The 27075-nt window shown below is 43.2% G+C and overlaps 1 protein-coding gene across 1 annotated transcript; it reads right to left on the bottom strand.

Annotated features, from left to right (window-relative positions):
* On the bottom strand, nt 1-26280 carry si:ch1073-184j22.1 (erythroferrone). The gene is made up of 8 exons (XM_041841506.2): nt 24991-26280; nt 24587-24703; nt 16793-16907; nt 3209-3336; nt 2730-2841; nt 1942-2023; nt 1750-1828; nt 1-1439 (listed from the first exon to the last, which is right to left on the bottom strand). Exons 1-8 carry the CDS (start codon nt 25150-25152, stop codon nt 1341-1343), a joined length of 894 nt encoding a protein of 297 aa, XP_041697440.2. The 5' UTR covers nt 25153-26280; the 3' UTR covers nt 1-1340.
* Nucleotides 26281-27075: the final 795 nt, after the last annotated feature.

Genomic DNA, 27075 nt, shown 5'->3' with positions numbered 1-27075 from the left:
AGCATATCCTAACTGGGATTGCAAAAAATGTTTTATTACAAGCAATAATATCCACAACTTTTTATATATTGTATTCATTTCAAATCCAAAAGCAAAATAAATATTCTGAATAGCGTGTTAAAGCGAGTCATCGACAATGAAAGTAGCACTAGAAAAATACATCTACGTATATAGACAAAATGGTGGTTTAAGATGTTGTTAACAAAATGTCCTGGGTCGTATTCAGTAGAAACCAAACGGAAGAAAACAACTACCTGAAGTTGTCCAATAAGAAACTAATTTTCTTTGCAAAATGTTTTGCTACAGTGTGCACTAGTGAATACGACCCTGTTGTCTTAGCAATGCTGTTATGGATAATTGCAGAGGCTGGTCTGAATACTGTTGATGTTTGCTAATGACACACTCATCCCACTCGCAGTTACCAGTGTGAGGCTTTCTTCTCTGCTCTGCCCAGAGTGGCATATAGCTGTGTGTGTGTGTGTGTGTGTGAGAGAGAGTCTACAATTTTGAGAAATACTTTCTGTATGTACACACAGAGATTGGATAGGTATTTCAATTACTTTTGAGTATGTTGTAATTTGTATTTGAAAGGACTGAAAATGTAATGTGTAAAAATATACTTCAGAGAATGGTATTTTGTATTTTCAAAACACAAATACTTTTATACCGTTTAAAAAAAATAGAGGTTCATAATTTTGTGGCCCCATATCAGAAGTCTTATGCCACTATCGTGTACAGCAATGAGAGTTGTTGGTGGAGGAGCTTGCAAAAAAAGTTAATGCACAAAGATACAGTACACTTCCAGAGTGAGGATAATGCAGTGAATTAGATTTCTATTGCCACACTATCACTACACTCACTCTCATTCGGCAAGTTACTTTCTTTCAAACACCTTTGTGCATCCACCTACACCTCTGATGATGTAAGGCTCAGAGTAATATATGGTATCTCATTTCTGACACCAATGCAGCGGCCACAAAGCTCTGAAGACTAACACTATGAACTGTGCCAACTGTCTGGGCAATAGATACTGTTCATAGCGTGTTAGCCAACGTTCACAGGCTGTTTTATAACTCATTTAAGGAGGCTACTTGTAAATGTATTTTCTGTATTTTGAAAATACAAAATCCATGTATTTTAATCAAATACATTTGTTGGCACCAGTATTTTGTAGTTCATTACAATACATTGGTCTTCAGGGTATTTTATATTTTGTAACAGATACATTTGAATGTATCTTTGCCCATCTCTGTGTACGTACATGGTTTAATGCATGTGTTCATTTCTGTCTATGGGTGTGTGCTTATGTATATGTGGGTGTATCATTTGTTTTACTGTCTTCACACTCCCAGGAGTATCCCGGAAAACAAAGTATCCTGGAGGACTGTGAGTGCTGAGCCTGTTCCGTTGTCGACGAAAATGGACACATACTCCCCCGCCTGCAAGCCAGAACATAAAGGGTTAAAGACCATCAGTCACTCAGCACTCTACGCTCAATCCTTTCACCAAGAGCAGTGTTTATGCTCATCTATCACTCTGACTGCCAGTATCATTCCTGGCAAACAAGGTAATTGCACATAATTGTCAAAGTATATGTCTTTATCTGGAGATGAGAGTGTTGATAGGAGTGTGTGCAGATATCAGATTGTTGTGAATGGGTGGCCATATACACGTGTAACTCTATACTGTGTTTGTGTGTGCGCGTGCGTGAACGTGTAATAATACCCTGTGTCTGAGAGAGTATATTACCTGTAGGTAAAGGGTTCCTGTCAGTAAGATGCTGAAGACTCCTCCTGAACTACCCACCCCTGTCACCGACTCCAGAGACCTGGAACATTCAGAGGCATAGCTCAGGAAAAACAGGCGGGAACAACTGGCAATGATTGAATACAACTTGTGTGTGCCGTGTGTGTGTGTTTGTGTGTGTGTACTAGTACTCACACATTGCTCTGGCATAGGGACTCAATGCAGATGGAAGCCTTCACACTATCCTTCATCCTGGCTTGTGACCTCTCATTGGGCTCTAAGAACACACACACACACACACACCATTTACTTCACATGCACAGAGGCACACACATTGCAGTGGTGGTGCGGGGTGGTTTCCCTTTGGGTGGACTTTCTGAGGAAAGACCCCACCCCTGTTCCTCAGAACTGGCCGGGCCTTATCTTCTCAACATCTGACACTGATTGGCCAGGGCAGTGCCTAGGCCACTTCTGATTGGTGTAAGCCAATGACACACCCAAAAAGTTCAAACCGTTTTTTTTGCATGGCTGGCTGCAACCTTCACTTCTCCACTTGGCCTCTTGCAGGCAAAAAAGAAGGTAATATATATTTCTAGGTCACGAGGGAAAAGCTACTTAGATGAAAATACATACTGTATAATGCTATGGAGTTATTGTAATGTTGACTTTGTATTTGATCTATTGTGGAGATGTGTTTGTTTGTACAAACCATTATTTTGTATAGTCTCCCATTGTTTTCCTTATTTCTCCTCTCTCCGGCTATCCATCCCCCTCTCTATCGTTCCCTAGCCTCTCCCTAGCTCCTATCTTCCTCATTTCCTTGTCTAACCACTTATCTTCTTCTCATTACATCTCTCTTTTCGATCTCGCTTCCTCTCCCTCCCTCTTTTTGTGGTATGGGCATCAATTCAGCCCAAATGTACTGCAAACCCCCTTACCCCCATAATTTAACACTTTGGTATGGGATGGTGTGGAAGTCTCACCTATGAGAAGGCTGGCGGTGAGTTGGTAGAACCCGGAGACGGGAGCCATGTAGCGGCCACTGCTAGAGTTGAAGCCCTGGCCCCTCTGGAGGCTCTGCTCCGTGTCCGAGGGCTGGAGGGGTCACACAGGGAGACAAAGGTCAATGGTCAAGTGATACTGCCTTTTCTAGAATATAAGCCATTTAAGCCTAGTCATATTTGGCAATTTTTTTCCATGCTTTTGGAGGGATAGAAGGTGTTCCAATATCTGCCGATGTAATAATACTGTTTGTGTGTGTGCACGTGCATGAGTTTATTGGAGCGTGTGTCTACTCACACAGCTGAAGGCCTGGGGCTCCAGTGAGTTGTATCTGTAACCACATGCATGTGTGTTTGTGAGTGTGTGCCTGCGTTGGCATATGTATGCGTGTTTGAGGGTCTGTGGATATATGTGTGTGTGTGTGTGTGTGTGTGTGTGTGTGTATGAGCGATTCACTCACACTGCTGAATGGCTGCAGCTCCAGCAGACTGCGGCGGGGCACGGTGAGGGGGTGATGCAGGCGGCAATGGAAGGCGGTGGCCACACGGGGAGGTCGCTCACAGAGCAGACAGGGACCGCCCGCCATCTCTGAGAGAGAGTGAGAGGGAGATAGTTCCTGTGATCAATACCTATTTCTTTCATTTTAAGAGAGACGGAGACAGATTCCCCTCAATTCATTAGTGTACTACTTTTGACCAGGGCCCATAGGGCTTTATTTGAAAGTAGTGTGCACTATATAGGGAATAGGGTGCCATTTGAGACTTACGCAGAGACTATTCATGGCTTTCACCTACCCAGTCATGGCAGATCAATGACTGGATAGGTGAAAACCTTCAAGGAAGGAAAGAAGGAAAGGATGCATTGTCAGTGTATTTGAACAGTCCAGGCTTTGATAGATTTAGATTATGTTGGTATGAGTTTTCTGTAATGGCAAGAGGAGGGGAGATAAGTGAGATTCAAGTGGATTGAGGGAGTGAGTGTCAGAATAATTAAAAAGGTTCTGAAGTGAAAGACAGGGAATTGTTTTTGTATTGTTTATATTCTTAAAGAATATATGTTTGAGCAGTGGTGTGTGATTGGTGCTGTCTTACATGACTTGAATTAAGAATCTGAGAGTGCCATGTGCATGGCTAAATATGAATATATTTGAGATTGTTCTGTGTGTATGTGTGCAAATCAGTGGCGTACTGCACTTTCAGGCGGCCCCTCTCGCAAGAGCCCCACCCCATGGGGCAAAGAGAAGAATGTGCAGTTTTATAGCTAATCTCATGCTATTCTACATATTTTTCCATCAGGCTGAGAGAAAATGTTACTGTTTTAAAGCAAATTTCCTGCAATTCTACACATTTTGCCACGGGGCATAGAGAAAAATGTGCAGTTATATGGCTAATCTCTTGAAGTGCTGAGCGATTTGTGCTTTTTGAGGTTGGTTCAGTTTTGGTATATACAGTTGAAGACGGAAGTTTGCATACACCTTAGCCAAATACATTTAAACTAAGTTTTTCACAATTCCTGACATTTAATCCTAGTAAAAATTCCATGTCTTAGGTCAGTTAGGATCACCACTTTATTTTAAGAATGTGAAATGTCAGAATAATAGTAGAGAGAATTATTTATTTAAGCTTTTATTTATTTCATCACATTCCCAGTGGGTCAGAAGTTTACATACACTCAATTAGTATTTGGTAGCATTGCCTTTAAATTGTTTAACTTGGGTCAAACGTTTCGGGTAGCCTTCCACAAGCTTCCCACAATAAGTTGGGTGAATTTTGGCCCATTCCTCCTGACAGAGCTGGTGTAACTGAGTCAGGTTTGTAGGCCTCCTTGCTCGCACACTCTTTTTCAGTTCTGCCCACACATTTTCTATGGTGAGGTCAGGGCTTTGTGATGGCCACTCCAATACCTTGACTTTGTTGTCCTTAAGCCATTTTGGCACAACTTTGGAAGTATGCTTGGGGTCATTGTCCATTTGGAAGACCCATTTGCGACCAAGCTTTAACTTCCTGGCTGATGTCTTGAGATGTTGCTTCAATATATCCACAAAATGTTCCTTCCTCATGATGCCATCTATTTTGTGAAGTGCACCAGTCCCTCCTGCAGCAAAGCACCCCCACAGCATGATGCTGCCACCCCCGTGCTTCATGGTTGGGATGGTGTTCTTCAGCTTGCAAGTCCTCCCTTTATCCTCCAAACATAACGATTGTCATTATGGCCAAACAGTTCTATTTTTGTTTCATCAGACCAGAGGACATTTCTCCAAAAAGTATGATCTTTGTCCCCATGTACAGTTGCAAACCGTAGTGTGGCTTTTTTATGGCGGTTTTGGAGCAGTGGCTTCTTCCTTGCTGAGTGGCCTTTCAGGTTATGTCAATATAGGACTTATTTTACTGGTGGATATAGATAATTTTGTACCTGTTTCCTCCAGCATCTTCACAAGGTCCTTTGCTATTGTTCTGGGATTGATTTGCACTTTTCGCACCAAAGTACGTTCATCTCTAGGAGACAGAACGCTTCTCCTTCCTGAGCGGTATGACGGCTGCGTGGTCCCATGGTGTTTATACTTGTGTACTATTGTTTGTACAGATGAACGTGGTACCTTCAGGCGTTTGGAAATTGCTTCCAAGGATGAACCAGACTTGTGGAGGTCTACAATTTATTTTCTGAGGTCTTGGCTGATTTCTTTTGATTTTCCCATGATGTCAAGCAAAGAGGCACTGAGTTTGAAGGTAGGCCTTGAAATACATCCACAGGTACACCTCCCCTGTAGCTCAGTTGGTAGAGCATGGCGCTTGCAACGCCAGGGTTGTGGGTTCGTTTCCCACTGGGGGGCCAGTATGAAAATGTATGCACTCACTAACTGTAAGTCGCTCTGGATAAGAGCGTCTGCTAAATGACTAAAATGTAGGTACAGGTACACCTCCAATTGACTCAAATTATGTCAATTAGCCTATCAGAAGCTTCTAAAGCCATAAAATCATTTTCTGGAATTTTCCAAGCTGTTTAAAGGCACAGTCAACTTAGTGTATGTAAACTTCTGACCTACTGGAATTTTGATACAGTGAATTATAAGTGAAATAATCTGTCTGTAAACAATTGTTGGAAAAATTACTTGTGTCATGCAGAAAGTAGATGTCCTAACCGACTTGCCAAAACTATTGTTTGTTAACAAGAAATGTGTGGAGTGGTTGAAAAACAAGTTTTAATGACTCCAATGACTCCAACCTAAGTGTATGTAAACTTCCGACTTCAACTGTATATATATTGTTTAATACATAATTTTCTATTTAAATAAAACCTTCTTTTTTTTTACATTAAATGCACTATGCATTATGTGGGTTAAATGCTGTAACACAGAATAAAACAATTAATACAAGTCCCATGATGGTAGTGACTGCCCATGACTGCTTATCACTTATTAACCATCAGTTATTCATATTACTTTACTTTAATACAAATATTTAAGTTCTTGTGTATATTACATTTGTTTTATTTGATGACTTTATTATTTAATTCCAAGTCATCATCTCATGCTGCCTATGCTGTCTGACAAAATCACTATTTTAGTAGTTCTTCAAAGTAAATAAGGCATAATTTTATGACTGCTGAATACCAACTTTCAATCACTTATATACCTCAAAGAAACTGATCCCGCATTCCCTTACGTAGCAGGCGTAAAAGAAACAGACAAGTAGCCGCACAATGGATTATGGCCATTGTAGTTAATTATCACGTTTTGTGCACTAAACTATGTAGAACATTGGCCTGTTGGTAACTACAACTCCCTAATACATCACACAGTTCAGGTATGATCTGATTTATCTCTTGAGAAACTGCAGTGAAATGTGTGCATTGAACGAAATGGAATTCAAATAATTGAACCATCAATGTCTGTCAATTAGCTGTTTAAAAACTGAAAAATAACTGACATTTCAGTTAATTGCTCAGCACACTCTCTTGCTATTCTACACTTTTTGCCATGAGGCTTAGAGAAAAATTTGCATTTTTAAAGCTAATGTCCTGCTATTCTACACATTTTGCAATGAGGCTGAGAGAAAATGTTGCAGTTTTAAAGCACATATCCTGTAATTATAAATATTTTTTGCCATGGCTTATGACTTGTTCATATGCTATGTGGGGAGGGGGGGAGGGGGGGGGTTGGCCTCCTCCAGAAGGTCTGTGGGGGGGTGTGGTACACCAGTGGTGTAAATATATGTCTGTTTGAATATCAGCAGTGTGTGTGTGTGTGTGTATAAGTGTTAAAAAGCATGTTTTAGTTTGTGTGCTAGTGTGTGTAACATGTCTGCGAGAGTGTGTGTGCGGCGCCACCCTTCTCGGCTGTGTGAATAGAAGTCTTTATGTTTTAGAGGTGCTGTCAGAACAGCCTGCAGTTCCCAGAGAGCACAAACAGACCCGTGTCTACTCACATGGCAGCCTGCCAACTCTCATTCCACACACGGACAGTTATTACAAACACACGGACATGCACAAACACCTCACACACACGTACTCACGCACGAGCGCACACAAAAAAGTAACAAAGACACACTAGCGAGCCTGGAGGAATCTGAGGAATTCTACGGCCCAGCCAAGTCACATCCACGTTCCGGAAAATTACCTCTATTAAGGGATCAGACCAGCCCACAATCAGACAAGCAGCCTCCCCAACATTGTATTTTGTATATGGCCTACATTCACACACATTGTATAGAAAGACCAATTGTAACCAATACAGAAAATGTAGTGGCAGTGCATTGTTATGTAGGCTATATGTACTGAGTTATGCTGTGTTTGTTATGTGAATATACTGTGCGCACCGCAGAGTATGTATTCCATATATTGTTTGCAGCAATCGTAGTATCTTACGGTTAGGGCAATTTTTTTCCATATCAGATGACAGTTTTCAAGCTCTGGCTGCTTTTGATTATCAAGATATAAGTCATAATTCAATAATCATGCTGCAAAATATAAACAATCATGATCTCTGATTCAAACAACTAGCTCTGTGGGTTCTGCTTTAGTGTCGGGTGTGGTTTTGTTTCAATATCAAATTGACACCTTTTTATGGATTTCATGGTCGAGTCACTCCATTGTTATGAACGTTCTCAGCGGCCACTGATTCCCAACTTTTGAGTCCACTAGTTTTAAAGGGCTAATTATGATTTTGTAGTTGCTTCAAAATAAGATGTAATTGCTAAATAAGGCAAATAATTAGTAGGCACCCCTTTGTCATCATTCTGATGTCCTCAGATCAGTGGCGGTCGGTGCCATTTAAGATTAGGGAGGACTGTCTTTTTTAAAAATTAGCATGACCTTATTTCTATTACAAAATATTGGATGACTGTCATTCATATTCCATTCACCCAGTTCAAATACTTTAATCTGCCCTATGCCCATCATGAGGTTGCTACAACATAGGCTATAAAAAATTTAAATAAAAAAAGCCACAAAATATGGGAACTAGGCCTTTATTACTCCTGTATTAGTGGAGAAAAATACTCCTCAGTCAATGTACCCAGAGGAGGACGCATAATAGCTGTCCTCTGGCTACACCAGGGTGCTACCCTAGACGGTGCTGTTTGTATTTGGATTTATTATGGATCACCATTAGCTGCTGCAAAATTAAGGCAGTTATACCATTTTAAAAACATTACAATACATTCACGTATTTCACAACACTATGTGTGCCCTCAGGCCTCTACTCCACCACTACCACATACAATACAACATCCATGTGTACGTGTGTGTATAGTGCGTATGTTATCGTGTGTGTGTATGCATGTGTCTGTGCCTATGTTTGTGTTGCTTCACAGTCCCCGCTGTTCCATAAGGTGTATTTTCATCTGTTTTTTAAACCTAATTTTACTGCTTGCATCAGTTACTTGATGTGGAATAGACTTCCATGTAGTCATGGCTCTACGTAGGGGCGGCAGATAGCTTAGTGGTTAAGAGCGTTGTGCCAGTAACCGAAAGGTCGCTGGTTCTAATCCCTGAGCCGACTAGGTGAAAAGTCTGTCGATGTGCCCTTGAGCAAGGCACTTAACCCTAATTGCTCCTGTAAGTCTCTCTGGATAAGAGCGTCTGCTAAATGACAAAAAATAAAAATAAAAATGTAGTACTGTGCGCCTCCCACAGTCTGTTCTGGACTTGTGGACTGTGAAGAGACCTCTTGGGGTATGCATGGGTGTCAGTAGTTCAAACATACAGCTCAGTGCATTCAACATGTCAATACCTCTCACAAATACAAGTAGTGATGAAGTCAATCTTTCTTCCACTTTGAGCCAGGAGAGATTGACATGCATATTATTCATTGTAGCTCTCTGTGTACTTTTAAGGGCCAGCCGTGCTGCCCTGTTCTGAGCCAATTGCCTCTTTGTGGCACCTGACCACACGACTGAACAGTAGTCCAGGTGCGACAAAACTAGGGCCTGTAGGACCTGCCTTGTTGATAGTGTTGTTAAAAAGGCAGAGCAGCACTTTATTATGGACAGACTTCTCCCCATCTTAGCTACTGTTGTATCAATATGTTTTGACCATGACAGTTTACAATCCAGGGTTACTCCAAGCAGTTTAGTCACCTCAACTTGCTCAATTTTCACATTATTTATTACACAATTTAGTTGAGGTTTAGGTTTAGAATTAATTTGTCCCAAATACAATGCTTTTAGTTTTAGAAATATTTAGGACTAACTTATTCCTTGCCATCCACTCTGAAACTAACTGCAGCTCTTTGTTAAGTGTTGCAGTCATTTCAGTCGCTGTAGTAGCTGACATGTATAGTGTTGAGTCATCCACATATATAGACACACTGGCAATTTGTTTACTGTAAAATAGCATTGTATCTGGTCAAACACAATATTTTCCAAAAGTTTACTAAGGGTTGGTTAACAGGCTGATTGGTCGGCTATTTGAGACATTCTTAGGTAGTGGAATTACTTTTGCTTCCCTCCAGGCCTGGGGGCACACTCTTTCTAGTAGGCTTAAAATATGGCAAATAGGAGTGGCAATATCATCCGCTATTATCCTCAGTAATTTTCCATCCAAGTTGTCAGACCCCGGTGGCTTCTTCCACATTCACTTTACGGAATTCAAAATTACAATGATTGTCTTTCATAATTTGGCCAGATATACTTGGATATGTAGTGTCAGCGTTTGTTGCTGGCATGTCTTGCATAAATTTGCTAATCTTGACAATGAAAAAATAATTAAAGTAGTAGGCAATATCAGTCAGTTTTGTGATGAATGAGCCATCTGATTCAATGAATGATGGAACTGAGTTTGCCTTTTTTCCCAAAATTTCATTTAAGGTGCTCCAAAGTTTTTACTATCATTCTTTATGGCATTTATCTTGGTTTCATAGTGTAGTTTCTTCTGCTTTTTATACAGTTTAGTCACATGATTTCTCAATTTGCAATACGTTTGGGGATTTAACCGTTTTTACAGTCATTTTCTTAATGGATGCATGCTTATTAGTAACTGGAATAAGCAATTTCATAAATGTGTAAAGTGCAGCGTCTGTTTGCTCCTCATTACACACCACAGACCAACAAATATTCTTTACATCAAAAACATAGGAATCACTACATAACTTATTGTATGACCTCTTATACACTATATTAGGCCCAGCCTTTGGAACTTTGGTTTTCCTAGATATGGCTACTGTATTGTGATCACTACATCCGATGGATCTGGATACTGCTTTCAAGCAAATTTCTGCAGAATTAGTAAAGATGTGATCAATACATGTTGATGATTTAATTCCTGTGCTGTTTGTAGCTACCCTGGTAGGTTGACTGATAACCTGAACCAGGTTGCAGGCACTGTTTACAGTATGATGCTTTTTCTTGAGTGGGCAGCTTGATGAAAGCCAGTCAATATTTAAATCACCCAGAAAATATACCTCTCTGTTGATATCACATACATTATCAAGCATTTCACAAATGTTATCCAGATACTGACTGTTAGCACTTGGTGGTCTATAGCAGCTTCCCACAAGAATGGGCTTTAGGTGAGGCAGATGAACCTGTAGCCATATTACTTAAACAGTATTGAACATGAGATCCTCTCTAAGCTTTACAGGAATGTGGTTCTGAATATAAACAGCAACACCTCCACCATTGGCATTTCTGTCTTTTCTGTAAATGTTATAACCTTGTATTGCTACCACTCTATCATCAAACATATTATCTAAGTGAGTTTCATCTGTTACTAGCAAATTGTTAATTTCATGAACCTTGTTTCTTAAGCTACATATGTTAACATGGGCTATTTTGAGCACTTTTCTGGGATGCTAGATTGTTTTCATTGCTTTACTGGGAAGCTTAGCAGAAGTAGATATGCTCATGTTATTTATGTTAGTGCAGGGTGAGCTGCACACAGTGGACTTCCTACTAGGGCACACCGCCTCAGTGCTAACAGCATAAATTTGGTTCATAGGCACATGATTGCTGCATACAATAGCTGTAGGATCAGCAAAGGCATTCAGGGCAGTTAGATGGACATCAATTAAGTTACTTACATTGTGTCTACCAATGCCCCTGGTATAATGTACATTTGCTGAAGCATTATGACAACTCAGCGTCACAATGGTAGGGATTAACTGAGCTGGGCTTGGGTCATTGATAAGTCATTGTCTCAATGCAGCCTTATAATGCTGTGAAAGGATCCAGGAACCCAAATGATTTGGGTGGATCCCATCCTCCTTATAAAATGTGTTATGTTTCCAAAAGGTATCGAAATTGTCAACAAAAGTTACACCCATTGAGCTGCAATAATCACGTAGCCAGTTGTGAAGAGCAGGAATCCTGCTAAAGCATTCAATGCCATGATTCAGAGAGGGCACAGGGCCAGATATGATGGGTATTTTATTAGTGTCTAGCAGAGCGTCAATCAGCTCTTTAAAATCCAGTTTCAACTATTCAGAGCTGCTCTTCATTATGTCATTAAAACCCACATGGACTACGATATAATCGATTTCCATGTCCTGACGTAGTACATTCGGGAGCAGTTTAGTAATATAATTTACTCGAGCTCCGGGATAGGACATTGTTTTTGCACCTGGAATGGTCACATTTCTTATCATGGTGCTGCCCAAAATCACGGCCGGCGAGAAGGATGAGGAAATCCACACACTCTTACGCTTCACAGGATTCGGAGAACCCTTTATGGATGGGCGAGAGGCAGGATCATTTCAGCCCGTCGCTCATCCGAGAGGCAGGATCATTTCAGGCTCCAGGACAGCAAAACTATTTGTTGTTTGTAGCCGCTCCGGGCCTCTCGTTGGGAGTGTAGAGTGCTTTGCGGGAGGCCGCTGTCTTCGGCTTCCACGGCTTGTGACATGCGACCATCGTTGAGTGCCATGCTCCTCTTGCTGTGCTCCTTCGACTCCGCTATCAGATGGGGGAGGAGAGGCAGGCTCCCCTGGCGAACGAACACCAGGCAACACCGGCCAGTCGGATAACGACAAACGACAAGGCGGAGATGCATCCAACAAGTGCGAACAACGTCCAGCCACCGGCGTAGAAAAGGTAAACATTCCACTCTGCGTTTCCCCAGTTTATTACGTAGGCTGGTGACCTGCGTGATCAAGGAAGCCACCTCAAGCCTATAATCCTCGGCAAGCAAACAATTGCCACATTGGAACTCTGAGTGATCCAGTTTGTCCCGAAACAAAGCATAGTAGATACAGCTACTACAGTGCTGGAACCGTTCATTTATTTCTACAGACAAAGAGGGCTCCATTGCAAAACTCATCTGGGACTAACTTCGTTAGCTTGATGGCTAGCAGCTTAGCAGATCTGTCAAGCAGGCTTCAACCTGTCTGTTAAGCGGGATTCTCGGACAAGAAATAGCGGTCCTAGCTGTTAAAAGCTAACCGCGTCGCGGAATCCATGCAAAAACAAGTTCAGTATTTATATTTAACTCATATTTTAGTAAAAAATAACAAACCGAGTGTTTTCAGCATACAGTATTCAGCTGCGCTGTTGAGGCTACTGTAGACCTTTATTGCAAAACAGTGTGTTTTAATCAGTTATTTGGTGACGTGAATATATTTAGTATAGCTTTATCTAAAAAGGATACCTTATACATTTTTTTTTTTTTTTTTACTAATTAGGTTGTTCCTCCCCTTCCTCCTCTGAGGAGCCTCCACTGCATCAGCAATATGCCTAAAGTATATCTATGTCGCCATTATCTAGCAACTATCGTCATAAAAACCTAGCAATGCTAACATGCTCTTCACTCAATCTTAACTATGCAATGTTATACTACTTCTAAAGTAGAACTAGTGACATCATAATGACGACAAAGGGTTTGCCTACTTTAGAAATGTAATCTTATTTCCAGGCCGCACTTTACTATAAGAGAATGCACTGCGTAGAGCTGCCTGCCACTATGGAGTCATAGAAGCTCAGAGCCTCCTGTAGCTCAGTTGGTAGAGCATGGTGCTTGCAATGCCAGGGTTGTGGGTTCGATTCCCACGGGGGGCCAGTATGAAAAATGTATGCACTCACTAGCTGTAAGTCGCTCTGGATAAGAGCATCTGCTAAATGACTAAAATGTAGAATAGAACTTGTGTAACGGAGTTAGGAACGTACTGTAAGCTCACGCAACAGCTAGCTTGAAATGTCGCCGATGGAGCAATCCAACAGGTACATTTTGAGTGGCTTGACCCGTTGGAACATTGTCAAGGAGGGTGGTCATGTGTGTTGCGAAGCAGAGGATCACTGGTTCGAGCCCAGTCTGGGGAAATCGGACAGTGGAGGAAGCTAAACTGTTTGTAGCACACTGTCCCCCGTTACAGTGGTGTCTGTGACCAGGATCGGCTCAACGGCCGGAGTAGTTCGCTGTGTAGCAAGTTTAGAAGGGGTGAGCGTAATGGGGTTAAGAACGTACCGTAAACTCATTTTACAGCTAGCTTGAAATGTCACCGATGTTGGATCTTAATTTCACCCCTTTCATCGCAGGCGGAAACTAGTCCTGCAGCAGGAGGATTTGAATATCTGAAGAAATATTTAGGGGGTTGTTGGCATAGGGGTGCTGAAGGTGCTGCAGCAACCCCTGAAAAATATAGTTTTTTTTAGATAAATTGTTTATTACAGTGAGGGAAAAAAGTATTTGATCCCTCCGCAAAACATGACTTAGTACTTGGTGGCAAAACCCTTGTTGGCAATCACAGAGGTCAGACGTTTCTTGTAGTTGGCCACCAGGTTTGCACACATCTCTGGAGGGATTTTGTCTCACTCCTCTTTGCAGATCTTCTCCAAGTCATTAAGACCTTGCGGGCGCTGCAGGATTTCAGTCCTTCACGGCATAGTATGTTACCAATTGTTTTCTTGGTGACTATGGTCCCAGGTGCCTTGAGATCATTGACAAGATCCTCCCGTGTAGTTCTGGGCTGATTCCTCACCGTTCCCATGATCATTGCAACTCCACGAGGTGAGATCTTGCATGGAGCCCCAGGTCAAGGGAGATTGACAGTTCTTTTGTGTTTCTTCCATTTGCGAATAATCGCACCAACTGTTGTCACCTTCTCACCAAGCTGCTTGGCGATGGTCTTGTAGCCCATTCCAGCCTTGTGTAGGTCTACAATCTTGTCCCTGACATCCTTGGAGAGCTCTTTGGTCTTGGCCATGGTGGAGAGTTTGGAATCTGATTGATTGATTGCTTCTGTGGACAGGTGTCTTTTATCTACCCACATGTACATATTACTTCAACTACCTCAACTAGCCAGTGCCCCCGCACATTGACTCTGCACCGGTACCCCCCTGTATATATAGCCTCCCTACTGTTATTTTATTTTACTTCTGCTCTTTTTTTCTCAACACTTTTTTGTTTTATTCTACTTTTTTTATTTAAAATAAATGCACTGTTGGTTAAGGGCTGTAAGTAAGCATTTCACTGTAATGTCTGCACCTGTTGTATTCGGCGCATGTGGCCAATAAAATTTGATTTGATTTTATACAGGTAACAAACTGAGATTAGGAGCACTCCCTTTAAGAGTGTGCTCCTAATCTCAGCTCGTTACCTGTATAAAAGACACCTGGGAGCCAGAAATCTTTCTGTATGAGAGGGGGTCAAATACTTATTTCCCTCATTCAAATGCAAATCAATTTATAACATTTTTGACATGCGTTTTTCTGGATTTTGTTGTTGTTATTCTGTCTCTCACTGTTCAAATAAACCTACCATTAAAATTATAGACTGATCATTTCTTTGTCAGTGGGCAAACGTACAAAATCAGCAGGGGATCAAATACTTTTTTCCCTCACTGTATATGTTGAAGGTAAACAATAGGCAGAATAAATTATTTGTTTCCTCAGTGCCTGTGTGGTCCATCGGTTACAGCCAGAGTCAGCATGGGTTTGAACCTGGCCCACTGCCCTTTGCCTCGTGGATGAACGTCTATTTTTGATGTATTCATTCCACGTGGTTACAGGGTTGAAACTATTAGGTTAACAGTTTAGGCATTAATTCAGAGTGGTTAAGGTTAGGGGCTCTATTCAATCTGTAAAGCTGAAGTGTTACAGATTCCGCAATAGAAATGTAAAGGTAATTTCCGATTGAGCCGACATATGCAGCATTTACCGTGAATGCAGTCTCCGCTAAAGCGGGAACATTGCCTTTAAATTTAAATCACAAGGTAAAGCTGAACTTCCGCAATGTGGATTGAATAGAGCACTAGGACCATGTTTCGGGGAAGGATTAAAACAAAATAATTAAAAACGACGCGCCTATGTGTCATCAGTATTCATAGTATTCTTAATGCTTGTTAGAGTATTGTTAACTGCCGTAGCGCAGTGGTCTAAGCAGCAAGCTCTGGCTCAGAGCCTCATGATATCGTGACCAGCCTGAGCCTACATTAGGCCCAAAATTTAATTGCATTTATTTTAAAAAATTCAATAAGTAAAAAGAATAGTCTGATATCATCAAAGAAAAGTGTCTCAGCGCAACAAAATCGTCTTTGGATAGGCTCAAATTAATAAACATCTTGACAGCTTTGTGAAATTAAATATTAAATCCACACAATACAGGCTTTCAATCCACACCAAAGACCAGAACTATATTGATAAATTATACATAGCCTAACTATAAAACGTGGACGAGCATCCACACTGGAGGAAAGTTTATCGTTCTACAGTAGGCCTACATCTGTCAATCAACTGAAGGCCCAAATCAGCTCATCAACTCAGCCAGGGAAACACAGTAGCCTATTATCGGTTTTCACACCTTTCATTATGTGACAATTAATAGGCTAACGGGTAGCCTACAGAATGTAGCCTATTGGAATAGAATCAAATATGGGGCCTATTGCAACCATCGATGGCACTAGATTATCGCCACCTGATGTCTCGTTAAACCATCAATACGCTCTAAATTCCCCCGCACAGCTGATCTTAATTGTCACCATTATTGGTCACCTCATTACCGCTTCCTAAAATATGATGTCGGTTTTACCTTAGTCCTGCTTGCAACCAAAGTCTTTCAAGATATGTTTGTCCTCTGGTTTGTATTGTAATCAGAACAACTTAGACCTTTTTGAACAGACTAATGGCGATTTATCTATTTGACAAGCATTCCGTACAATAGAAACAAAGTATTTAATCGTTTACCACAGCAAACCTACTGTGGAAATGTACCCGACACGTTGTATAAATGGAAACTAATGTTGGTGTGGCCTATTGTTATTATTTGATTTGTTCCCTATTTATGTTGTCCAAAAGTGTCTGGTATGGTAATTTATTATCAAGATCAGGATAGAATATTCCTGGACTGTCCATATTTGAAATGTGTAAATATATCAAGCCAATCGTGGGATTGAGTTCTTTGTGCCAGAAGGGCGTGGGCCAGAATCGACACGACAGGCCTATATGTGCGTGCTGAAGGTAGCGGCCCCTAAACGCTAGACCACCCCAGGCCACGATTGAACAAAATTTGGACATTAGGATACACTTGACACTATGTCGTAGCCTAGTGGAGACCAATGACTGGTTGACATCCAGGTCTGTCCCTTAATTTCAGAGTCTGCCATTGGTCTGTTCTTGTGTACCTCTCAGTCGTAGCTGGAACTCCTGCATCAGCTCTTCCTGCTGAGGTAACAGCGGGGCGGGGGGGCCGGGTGGCCCTTGGGGGCCTGGTGGTCCGGGGGGCCCTGGTAGCCCATGCTACAGACAGAGACAAAAAAAAAATGAAACCAGTCCTCGATGATCAGTCCTCAAAGAGTTCATACAAACGGGAATATCTAAAGGCGTCTACACCTAAAACTGATTGGTTACAGTTATTCTCGATGGATCAGGATAAAAGGGAAGCAAGGGATTCTAAGACTATAAACTTGCTTCATCAAATCCAGATTAAATGCGGTATACCTAGACACTCTTTTTTATTAAAATCATTGCCCATCATTTTGACTAAACTTGGTCAAATTGGCACCCTTTAAACCTGTTACAATTAAACAATCTATCACTCCCACCATCTAACACGAGAGAGCAGAGATGCCTTACTTCTTCCTGAGTGAGGGCCCTAAACTCACAATGCTCAGACCACACCTATTGCATGTGTATTTGAATTTCAACTAAGGTGAAATGTAAGGAGATCTACCTTGACTTGCAATGGATGAAATGAACAGTAAAGACACAGTGTATCTACTCTAGACCCATTTGCTCACCAGCATTCAGTTGTCTTCATTGAGAGTTTATGTCCAAATCCTTGATATTGTGCATGCTGCAAACAAGTAACAGTTGTAATACATATGTAGTAATATGTACCTACAGTGATTACATTGTACACACCTTAACTACCATGTAAATACATTTTTGGTAAGTTAGTGCAGCCTCTATTTCAATAGCTATGTCATTATATAAACTAACCTGTATCCATCTATTTATTGCTACACGCATGTACTGTATATTTATTTACCTGTTAGCAATACACCTGCTGCTAACTGTAAATCCAGGGGAACCCACACATAGCCTAGGTGAATATGCTGCTCAGTATTTATTCAACTGTGTTGAATATATCTGGTCACGTAAGACACTAGGGGCTCTATTCAATCCGCATTGCTGAAGTTCAGCTTTACAGCATGATTCAAATTTTAAGGTAATGTTCCCGCTTTAGCGGAGACTGTATTCACGGTAAACGCTGCATATGTCGGCTCAATCAGAAACTACCTTTATATTTTAAACACTTCAGCTTTACAGATTGAATAGCGCCCTAAATTTGCTTACCTGGTATGTCTTTTGATGTGTTAGCCTAACGCTTGCTTACATTAGCTTCTTTGAACCCATTTCACCTGCTTTCGCTTATGTTACCATCGTGCCCACTTAGCAGCATACATATTTAAACGTATATAGTTTAAACCTACAGTGCCTTCAGAAAGTATTCACACCCCTTGACTTTTTCCACATTTTGTTGTGTTACAGCCTGAAATTAAAATGGAGATTATGTGTCACTGGCCTACACACAATACCCCATATTGGAAAAATGTTTTTAGAAATTCTTACAAATTAATAAAAAATAAAAGGCTGAGATGTCAAGTCAATAAGTGTTCATCCCCTTTGTTATGGCAAGCCTAAATAAAAAATGTTGCTTAACAAGTCACATAATAAGTAGCATGGACTTTCTCTGTGTACAATAATATTGTTTAACATGGTTTTTGAATGACTACCTCATCTCTGTACCCCATATACAATTATCTGTAAGGTCCCTCAGTCGAGCAGTACATTTCAAACATAGATTCAACCACAAAGACCAGGGAGGTTTTCCAATGCCTCACAAAGAAGGTTACCTATTGGTAGATGGAAAAACAAAAACAAAACAAAAACAGACATTGAATATCCATTTGAGCAGGGTGAAGTTATAAATTACGCTTTGGATGGTGTATCAATCAAATCAAATCAAATTTTATTGGCCACATGCGCCGAATACAACAGGTGCAGACATTACAGTGAAATGCTTAATTACAGCCCTTAACCAACAGTGCATTTATTTTTAAATAAAAAAGTAAAATAAAACAACAACAACAACAACAAAAAAGTGTTGAGAAAAAAAGAGCAGAAGTAAAATAAAATAACAGTAGGGAGGCTATATATACAGGGGGGTACCGGTGCAGAGTCAATATGTGGGGGCACCGGCTAGTTGAGGTAGTTGAAGTAATATGTACATGTGGTTAGAGTTAAAGTGACTATGCATAAATAATTAACAGAGTAGCAGCAGCGTAAAAAGATGGGGTGGGGGTGGTGGGGCAGTGCAAATAGTCCGGGTAGCCATGATTAGCTGTTCAGGAGTCTTATTGCTTGGGGGTAGAAGCTGTTGAGAAGTCTTTTGGACCTAGACTTGGCACTCCGGTACCGCTTGCCGTGCGGTAGCAGAGAGAACAGTCTATGACTAGGGTGGCTGGAGTCTTTGACAACATTGAGGGCCTTCTTCTGACACCGCCTGGTATAGAGGTCCTGGATGGCAGGAAGCTTGGCCCCAGTGATGTACTGGGCCGTACGCACTACCCTCTGTAGTGCCTTGCGGTCGGAGGCCGAGCAGTTGCCATACCAGGCGGCGATGCAACCAGTCAGGATGCTCTCGATGGTGCAGCTGTATAATTTTTTGAGGATCTCAGGACCCATGCCAAATCTTTTCAGTCTCCTGAGGGGGAATAGGCTTTGTCGTGCCCTCTTCACGACTGTCTTGGTGTGTTTGGACCATGATAGTTCGTTGGTGATGTGGACACCAAGGAACTTGAAGCTCTCAACCTGTTCCCCTACAGCCCCGTCGATGAGAATGAGGGCGTCACTACAAACCCCAGTCACTACAAAGATACGTGTCCTTCCTAACTCAGTTGCTGGAGAGGAGGGAAACCGCTCAGGGATTTCACTGTGAGGCCAATGGTGACTTTAAAACAGTTACAGAGTTTAATGGCGGTGATACGAGAAAACTGAGGATGGATCAACAACATTGTAATTACTCCACAACACTAACCTAAATGACAGAGTGAAAAGAAGGAAGCCTGTACAGAATAAAAATATTCCAAAACATGCATCTTGTTTGTAATAAGGCATTAAAGTAAAACTACAGAAAATGTGGCAAAGAAATTAACTTTATATCATGAATACAAAGCTTAATGTTTGGGGCAAATCCAAAACAACACATCTCTGAGTACCGCGGGGGCCGCAGGAAACAGCGGGGCTGGCCCAAGGGTGGAGCGTTCCGTTACTTTCCCTCTCTGAGCCGGTTCCGGTCATGGGCCTGGATGGCCGGCCGTTGGGGTCGGGCTTCATCACCCGGCGCACTGTCCCCGTGCCAATGCACCTGCAGTGTTCCAGGTGTTAGTCAATGACATGCTCCAGGACCTCCTCGACTACAGCGTCTTCGTGTATTTGGATGACATCCTAATATTTTCAAAGGACATGAGTGAACACCAGCAGCACGTTCGGCAGGTCCTCCAACTCCTTCTCCGTCACCAGCTGTACGTCAAGGCGGAGAACTGCGTGTTCCATAGAGAGACAGTCTCCTTCTTGGGGTTCATTGTCACCCAGGGGGACCTACGGATGGACCCAGCCAAGGTCAGCGCGGTACTGGATTGGCCCCAGCCCATCCCTCAAGCAACTACAAAGGTTTTTAGGGTTCACTAATTTTTATAGGCGATTTATTCGCAATTTTAGCTCCCTAGCCACGCCCCTGACAGCCCTCACCCAGACGAGCGTGCGCCCCTTCGCCTGGACCCCGGAAGCGTGGAACGCATTTGCTGCGCTTAAGTTGCGCTTTACATCGGCCCTGGTCCTAGGGCATCCTGATCCGTCCCTACCGTTCATTGTGGAGGTGGATGCTTCAGACGTTGCGGTGGGAGCAATCCTGTCCCAGCGGTTCCTCCGGACGGTAAGACTCACCCCTACCTGTTTTTCTCCCGTCGGCTGTCCTCGGCGGAGCGGAATTATGACGTGCGGAACCGTGAGCTGCTAGCGGTCAAGCTCGCCCTGGGGGAGTGAAGGCATTGGCTAGAGGGGGCCGCCCATCCATTCGTCGTATGGACTGACCATAAGAATTTAGCCTACATTCAGGGGGCCAAGAGGCTCAACTCACGCCAGGCCAGGTGGGCGTTGTTCTTCACCAGATTCCGGTTCACGATCTCATACCCGTGGACCTGGTGGAGAGAGATGACCCCATTGTCCCCAATGGAATCGTTAGGCTGGTCAGAGCAGCGCTACGGCGGGAGCCCGATCCGGGCGGAGGCCCATTGGGGAGGATGTACGTACCCAAGGCTGCGCGCTCGCGACTGCTTCAGTGGGCGCACGCGTCCGACCTCACCAGCCATCCGGGGGCTGCCAGGACGTTGGAGTTCCTGCGTAGGAGGTTCTGGTTGCCATCAGCTGAGGGGGGTACGTGCGCTTTCGTGGCGGCTTGCCCGGTGTGCGTGCACACGAAGAGCTCACCTCAGCCCGCGGCAGGGCTGCTCCGACCCCTGCCTATCCCCAAGCACCCCTGGTCCCACATCTAGCTGGATATCATTTCCGCCTTACCCCCCTCTGATGGATACACAGTCATCCTGGTCGTTGTGGAATGGTTTTCGAAGGCTGCCCACTTCATACCCCTTGTCAAACTCCCGTCGGCCTGCGAGACGGCTAAGTTGGTGGTGCAGCACGTTTTCCGGGTCCACGGCCTTCCCCAAGATGTGGCGTCAGATCGGGGTTCTCAGTTCGCCTCCAGGTTCTAGAAGGTGTTCCCCACCTGCCTCGGCGCCTCCGACAGCTTGTCTTCTGGCTTCCATCCCCAGTCGAACGGGCAGACAGAGCACGTCAACCAGCAACCCAGCTACGTGGAGTCAGCAACTGGCATGGGCGGAGTACGCCCACAACAGCCTTCTCTGCTCGTCCACCGGCCTGTCCCCCTTCCAGTGCCAATACGGGTACCAACCCCCCTTATTCCCAGAGCAAGAGGAGGAGGCGGCGGCCCGTCGGTCCAGGCCCACATCAGTCGCTGTCGCCGCACCTGGAGGCAGTTACGGGCAGCGCTTAAGCGGGCCTCGTCAGGTCTCAACATCAGACCAACCGCAGGCATCGCCCGGACCCAGTTTTTCGCCCAGGACAGAGGGTGTGGCTCTCCACGGGGGATAGTCCCCTCTGTGTGGAATCCGGAAGCATGTGCAAATATTGTACAATCCAGGTGTGCAAAGCTCTTAGCGACTTACCCAGAAAGACTGACAGCTGTAATCGCTGCCAAAGGTGATTCTAACATGTATTGACTCAGGGGTGTGAATATTTACGTAAATGAGATATTTCTGTATTTCATTTTCAATAAATTTGCTAACATTTCTATAAACATGTTTTCACTTTGTCATTATGGGGTATTGTGTGTAGATAGATAGGTGAAAATGTGGAATAAGTCAAGGGGTATGAATACTTTCTGAAGGCACTGTAAATATACTGAACAAAAATATAAACACAATATGTAAAGTGTTGGTCCCATGTTTCAGGAACTGAAATAAAAGATCCCAGAAATGTTCCATACGCCCAAAAACCTTATTTATCTCAAATTTTGTGCACAAATTTGTTTACATCCCTGTTAGTGAGCATTTCTTCTTTGCTACGATAATCCATCCACCTGACAGGTGTGGCATATCAAGAAGCTGATTAAACAGCATGATCATTACACAGGCCACTCTAAAATGTGCACTTTTGTCACACAACACCTGCAACAGATGTCTCAAGTTTTGAGGGAGCGTGCAATTGGAATGCTGACTGCAGGAATGTCAACCAGAGCTGTTGCCAGATAATTTTATGTTAATTTCTCTACCATAAGCCACCTCCAACGTCATTTTAGAGAATTTGGCAGTATGTTCAAACGGCCTCACAACCACAGACCACGTGTAATCACGCCAGCCCAGGACCTCCATGTCCGGCTTCTTCACGTGCGAGATCGTCTGAGGCCAGCCACCCGGACAGCTGATGAAACTGAGGAGTATTTCTGTCTGTAATAAAGCCTTTTTGTGGGGGAAAACTCATTCTGATTGGCTGGGCAAGGCCCACCCATGGCTGCGCCCCTGCCCAGTCATGTGAAATCCATAGTTTAGGGCCTAATTTATTTACAGTGAGGGAAAAAAGTATTTGATCCCCTGCTGATTTTGTACGTTTGCCCACTGACAAAGAAATGATCAGTCTATAATTTTAATGGTTGGTTTATTTGAACAGTGAGAGACAGAATAACAACAAATAAATCCAGAAAAACGCATGTCCAAAATAATTTTTGACCCCCTCTCAATCAGAAAGATTTCTGGCTCCCAAGGTATCTTTTATACAGGTAACGAGCTGAGATTAGGAGCACACTCTTAAAGGGAGTGCTCCTAATCTCAGCTTGTTACCTGTATAAAACACACCTGTCCACAGAAGCAATCAATCAATCAATCAGATTCCAAACTCTCCACCATGGCCAAGACCAAAGAGCTCTCCAAGGATGTCAGGGACATGATTGTAGACCTACACAAGGCTGGAATGGGCTACAAGAGCATCGCCAAGCAGCTTGGTGAGAAGGTGACAACAGTTGATGCGATTATTCGCAAATGGAAGAAATACAAAAGAACTGTCAATCTCCCTCGGCCTGGGGCTCCATGTAAGATCTCACCTCGTGGAGTTGCAATGATCATGAGAACAGTGAGGAATCAGCCCAGAACTACACGGGAGGATCTTGTCAATGATCTCAAGGCAGCTGGGACCATAGTCACCAAGAAAACAATTGGTAACACACTACGCCGTGAAGGACTGAAATCTTGCAGCGCCCGCAAGGTCCCCCTGCTCAAGAAAGCACATATACAGGCCCGTCTGAAGTTTGCCAATTAACATCTGAATGATTCAGAGGAGAACTGGGTGAAAGTGTTGTGGTCAGATGAGACCAAAATGGAGCTCTTTGGCATCAACTCAACTCGCCGTGTTTGGAGGAGGAGGAATGCTGCCTATGACCCCAAGAACACCATCCCCACTGTCAAACATGGAGGTGGAAACATTATGCTTTGGGGGTGTTTTTCTGTTAAGGAGACAGGACAACTTCACCGCATCAAAGGGTACGATGGACGGGGCCATGTACCGTCAAATCTTGGGTGAGAACCTCCTTCCCTCAGCCAGGGCATTGAAAATGGGTCGTGGATGGGTATTCCAGCATGACAATGACCCAAAACACACGGCCAAGGCAACAAAGGAGTGGCTGAAGAAGAAGCACATTAAGGTCCTGGAGTGGCCTGGCCAGTCTCCAGACCTTAATCCCATAGAAAATCTGTGGAGGGAGCTGAAGGTTCGAGTTGCCAAACGTCAGCCTCGAAACCTTAATGACTTGGAGAAGATCTGCAAAGAGGAGTGGGACAAAATCCCTCCTGAGATGTGTGCAAACCTGGTGGCCAACTACAAGAAACATCTGACCTCTGTGATTGCCAACAAGGGTTTTGCCACCAAGTACTAGGTCATGTTTTGCAGAGGGGTCAAATACTTATTTCCCTCATTAAAATGCAAATCAATTTCTAACATTTTTTACATGTGTTTTTCAGGATTTTTTGTTGTTATTCTGTCTCTCACTGTTCAAATAAACCTACCATTAAAATTATAGACTGATCATGTCTTTGTCAGTTGGCAAATGTACAAAATCAGCAGGGGATCAAATACTTTTTTCCCTCACTGTATTTCAATTGACTGATTTCCTTATATGAACTGTAACTCAGTAAAATCTTTGCATGTTGCACTCATATTTTTGTTCAGAACTTATATAAGCCAGAATCTGAATGTACCTGTGTTAGCTAGCTTGTATCCGTGTTAGCTAGGCTTGTATTAGCCTACTGTGTAGATCTGTATGGGTTTCCATTTCTATATCTACTCACCTTAGATGCCCTCTTTGGGGGCTTGGTCTTCTTGTTCTCTCCTTTGTTGGAGTTGTGTCTGAAGACAAGCCAGGAGTTACGAGGACTGACGATGGCCACATCTGAGGAGACAGTCTCCTGCAATTACAATGAGTTACCATTACCATTACCATGAATGTTTAAATATATCCCCTTGAACCATGCACACTGTAACCACTTGGTCCTCACACTGAACAGTAATGTCACAATATTTACCACAGCAATTATATCTGACTCACTAACTTATACCAATCATAACAGTCATTCATCATGTCAGGCACATACTGCCATTTTGGAAAAAAACTATGTGTTTAATTGTTAATGTGTGATTATGTGTGTACGTGAGAGACGTATTGGTAATGGTGTGCGTTAAGATAGAGACGTACCGGGCTCTCCGTACTGCCAGTGTTATTCTCTCCCTGGTTTTCCTGACTCTTCTCACTCTGTGCAGCACAAAAAGTCACCAGCAGCACCATTAGGAGGGGCAGCAGCAGGAGCCCTCGTACTCTGCTTAAGGTGCCCCTGCCCTGGGCCGTCCGGGGCAGCATGGTGGGGAGGGGCTGGAGGGCTGGTGGTGCTCCTTCCAGGGACACAGCTCTTCAGCTCGCCTGTCTTAGGCACCCATCCTACGGATATGATAGATCCTCAATACAGTTGCTCTGCTTTGCTGCTGTTTGATGGTGGTAGGATTGTAGTCAAAGTGTAGGACAATCACCGGCCTCCAGCTCTGTGGTAATTCTTTTATGGGGTTAAGTTGGCGGTATAGTTCCTCAGGTTAGTTTTCCAAGAGTTCCTGCTCCTGTGAAGGCCCCGTGATGCCACTATGTTGCGTTTTGTCTGTCTATGTAACTCTGTGCGTAGTAATATCAACCCATATGACGCTCTAATGTCTCTCCATGCCTCTTTATCTTCTTTGTGTCTCTCCGTTTCTGTTGATACAAACGTTTTGATTTCAGCGTGTCGAATACTTACTGCATATGTCGCACGCAAACGTGTTTGAGAAATTCGGTGTGTGCAGTATTGCCACTGTGTGAGACATAAATACTATGTGTGTGGCACAGGCAGGGTTTCTGTCTTTGAATCTGTGTGTGGTATTGGCACAGTGGGTGGTATTAATTCTCTTTCTTTTGCCTTCCTCTGTCTAGCCACTCTTTTTCCCTTACTCGTTCACTATCCTGTACTCTCTCTCTTCTCTTGCTCCCTCTCACTGTCTGTCTTTCTCCTCCTCTCCTCGCTACAGCAGTTGTTCCTTTGGTTGTCGGTTGAATTAGGGTGTCCTATTCCCAGATAGATTTCCAACTTGTCTTGACTTCAATCCATATTCCTTGGGCTCAGCACGCTGCTCCAGTGTAATGGCTGTGTTTGGACGGGTTCTGTTTGTAGATCTTTCTCTCTCCCAAGCGCTTTTTTTTTATCTTCCTCTTGTTGTTCAAGACTCCTCCTCCTCCCTCCCTCCTTCTTAGTGGGCTCCTCGTTCACTCTCACTCTCTATCAGCCTCTTGATCTTGAGCTGTCACTCTTTCCAACTGCAGCCCTGTTCCTCTTGTCTGCCCTGCGTCCTTCTGTCTCTCTCTTTATCCCACTCCCTCCTCCCAGTGTTCTTTCCCAGTCTCTGTTCTTTGTCTGTGGTCTCTTTCATTCCCTCCCTCTCATAATCATTTTCCCTTCTCTGCTGCAAGTTCTCTTGCACTGACTTACATGGCTTCCCATATGTCATTATTTTTTGCTGGGTCCTAGTGCCAACAAGGTAGCCGTTGCTCCTTGACCCTGACCCAAGGATGTTAAATTGAATTTATTACATCCTTAAGAGTCAGACAAATTATATTTATATTATGGTGAACTTGGAGTTGTCAAAGTGAGAGAGTTCAGCCAAGTCCACTTTATTGGTCTTATTCACAAATTTGTTTTCGAGTTAAAAATAAATCAACATTTACAGACAACATTGACATAAATAACACGGTCACACATACCAATAGAGCCATTGACAACACAAGCTATCAAATCTGGCACAACGTAATGGAGGGTCATTGCAAAAGAGAGAAAGGGGGAGAGTGAGGGAGACAGACAGAAGAAGAGGGAGAGACACACAGCAGAGATAAGAGAGGGGAGTGGTCTAACATTGGTTCAATGTTGCCAAGATGATGACATTTGTCAGGAAAGTTGGTGCATGAGAGAGAGCACTCTCCAGATGATGAAATGTTATTTTGAAGTTGAGTGTAGCGTTTCAGTGGAAATGTATCTCCCAATGAGCCTATCTCCCTCGCGGGGGGGGGGTTGAAATTGCGGGGGAGATGACTGTTTCTGGTTTTTCGCTACTGTAGTAATGGCAGCTGCTGTACACTACTGGCACAGATAGAACAAGGAACTAATTATACAAATCTTTTCAACGGTGCATCAAAAGTAGTTCAAAAGTAATTCTGCTGTAAAAAATGTACGTCAGTCTTTCTTCTAAACTAAGCCAGAGCTGTTTT

This window comes from Coregonus clupeaformis, chromosome 21 (assembly GCF_020615455.1).
Source record: "Coregonus clupeaformis isolate EN_2021a chromosome 21, ASM2061545v1, whole genome shotgun sequence".
Taxonomy (NCBI): domain Eukaryota; kingdom Metazoa; phylum Chordata; class Actinopteri; order Salmoniformes; family Salmonidae; genus Coregonus; species Coregonus clupeaformis.
This window is presented reverse-complemented; position numbering and strand designations above follow the sequence as displayed.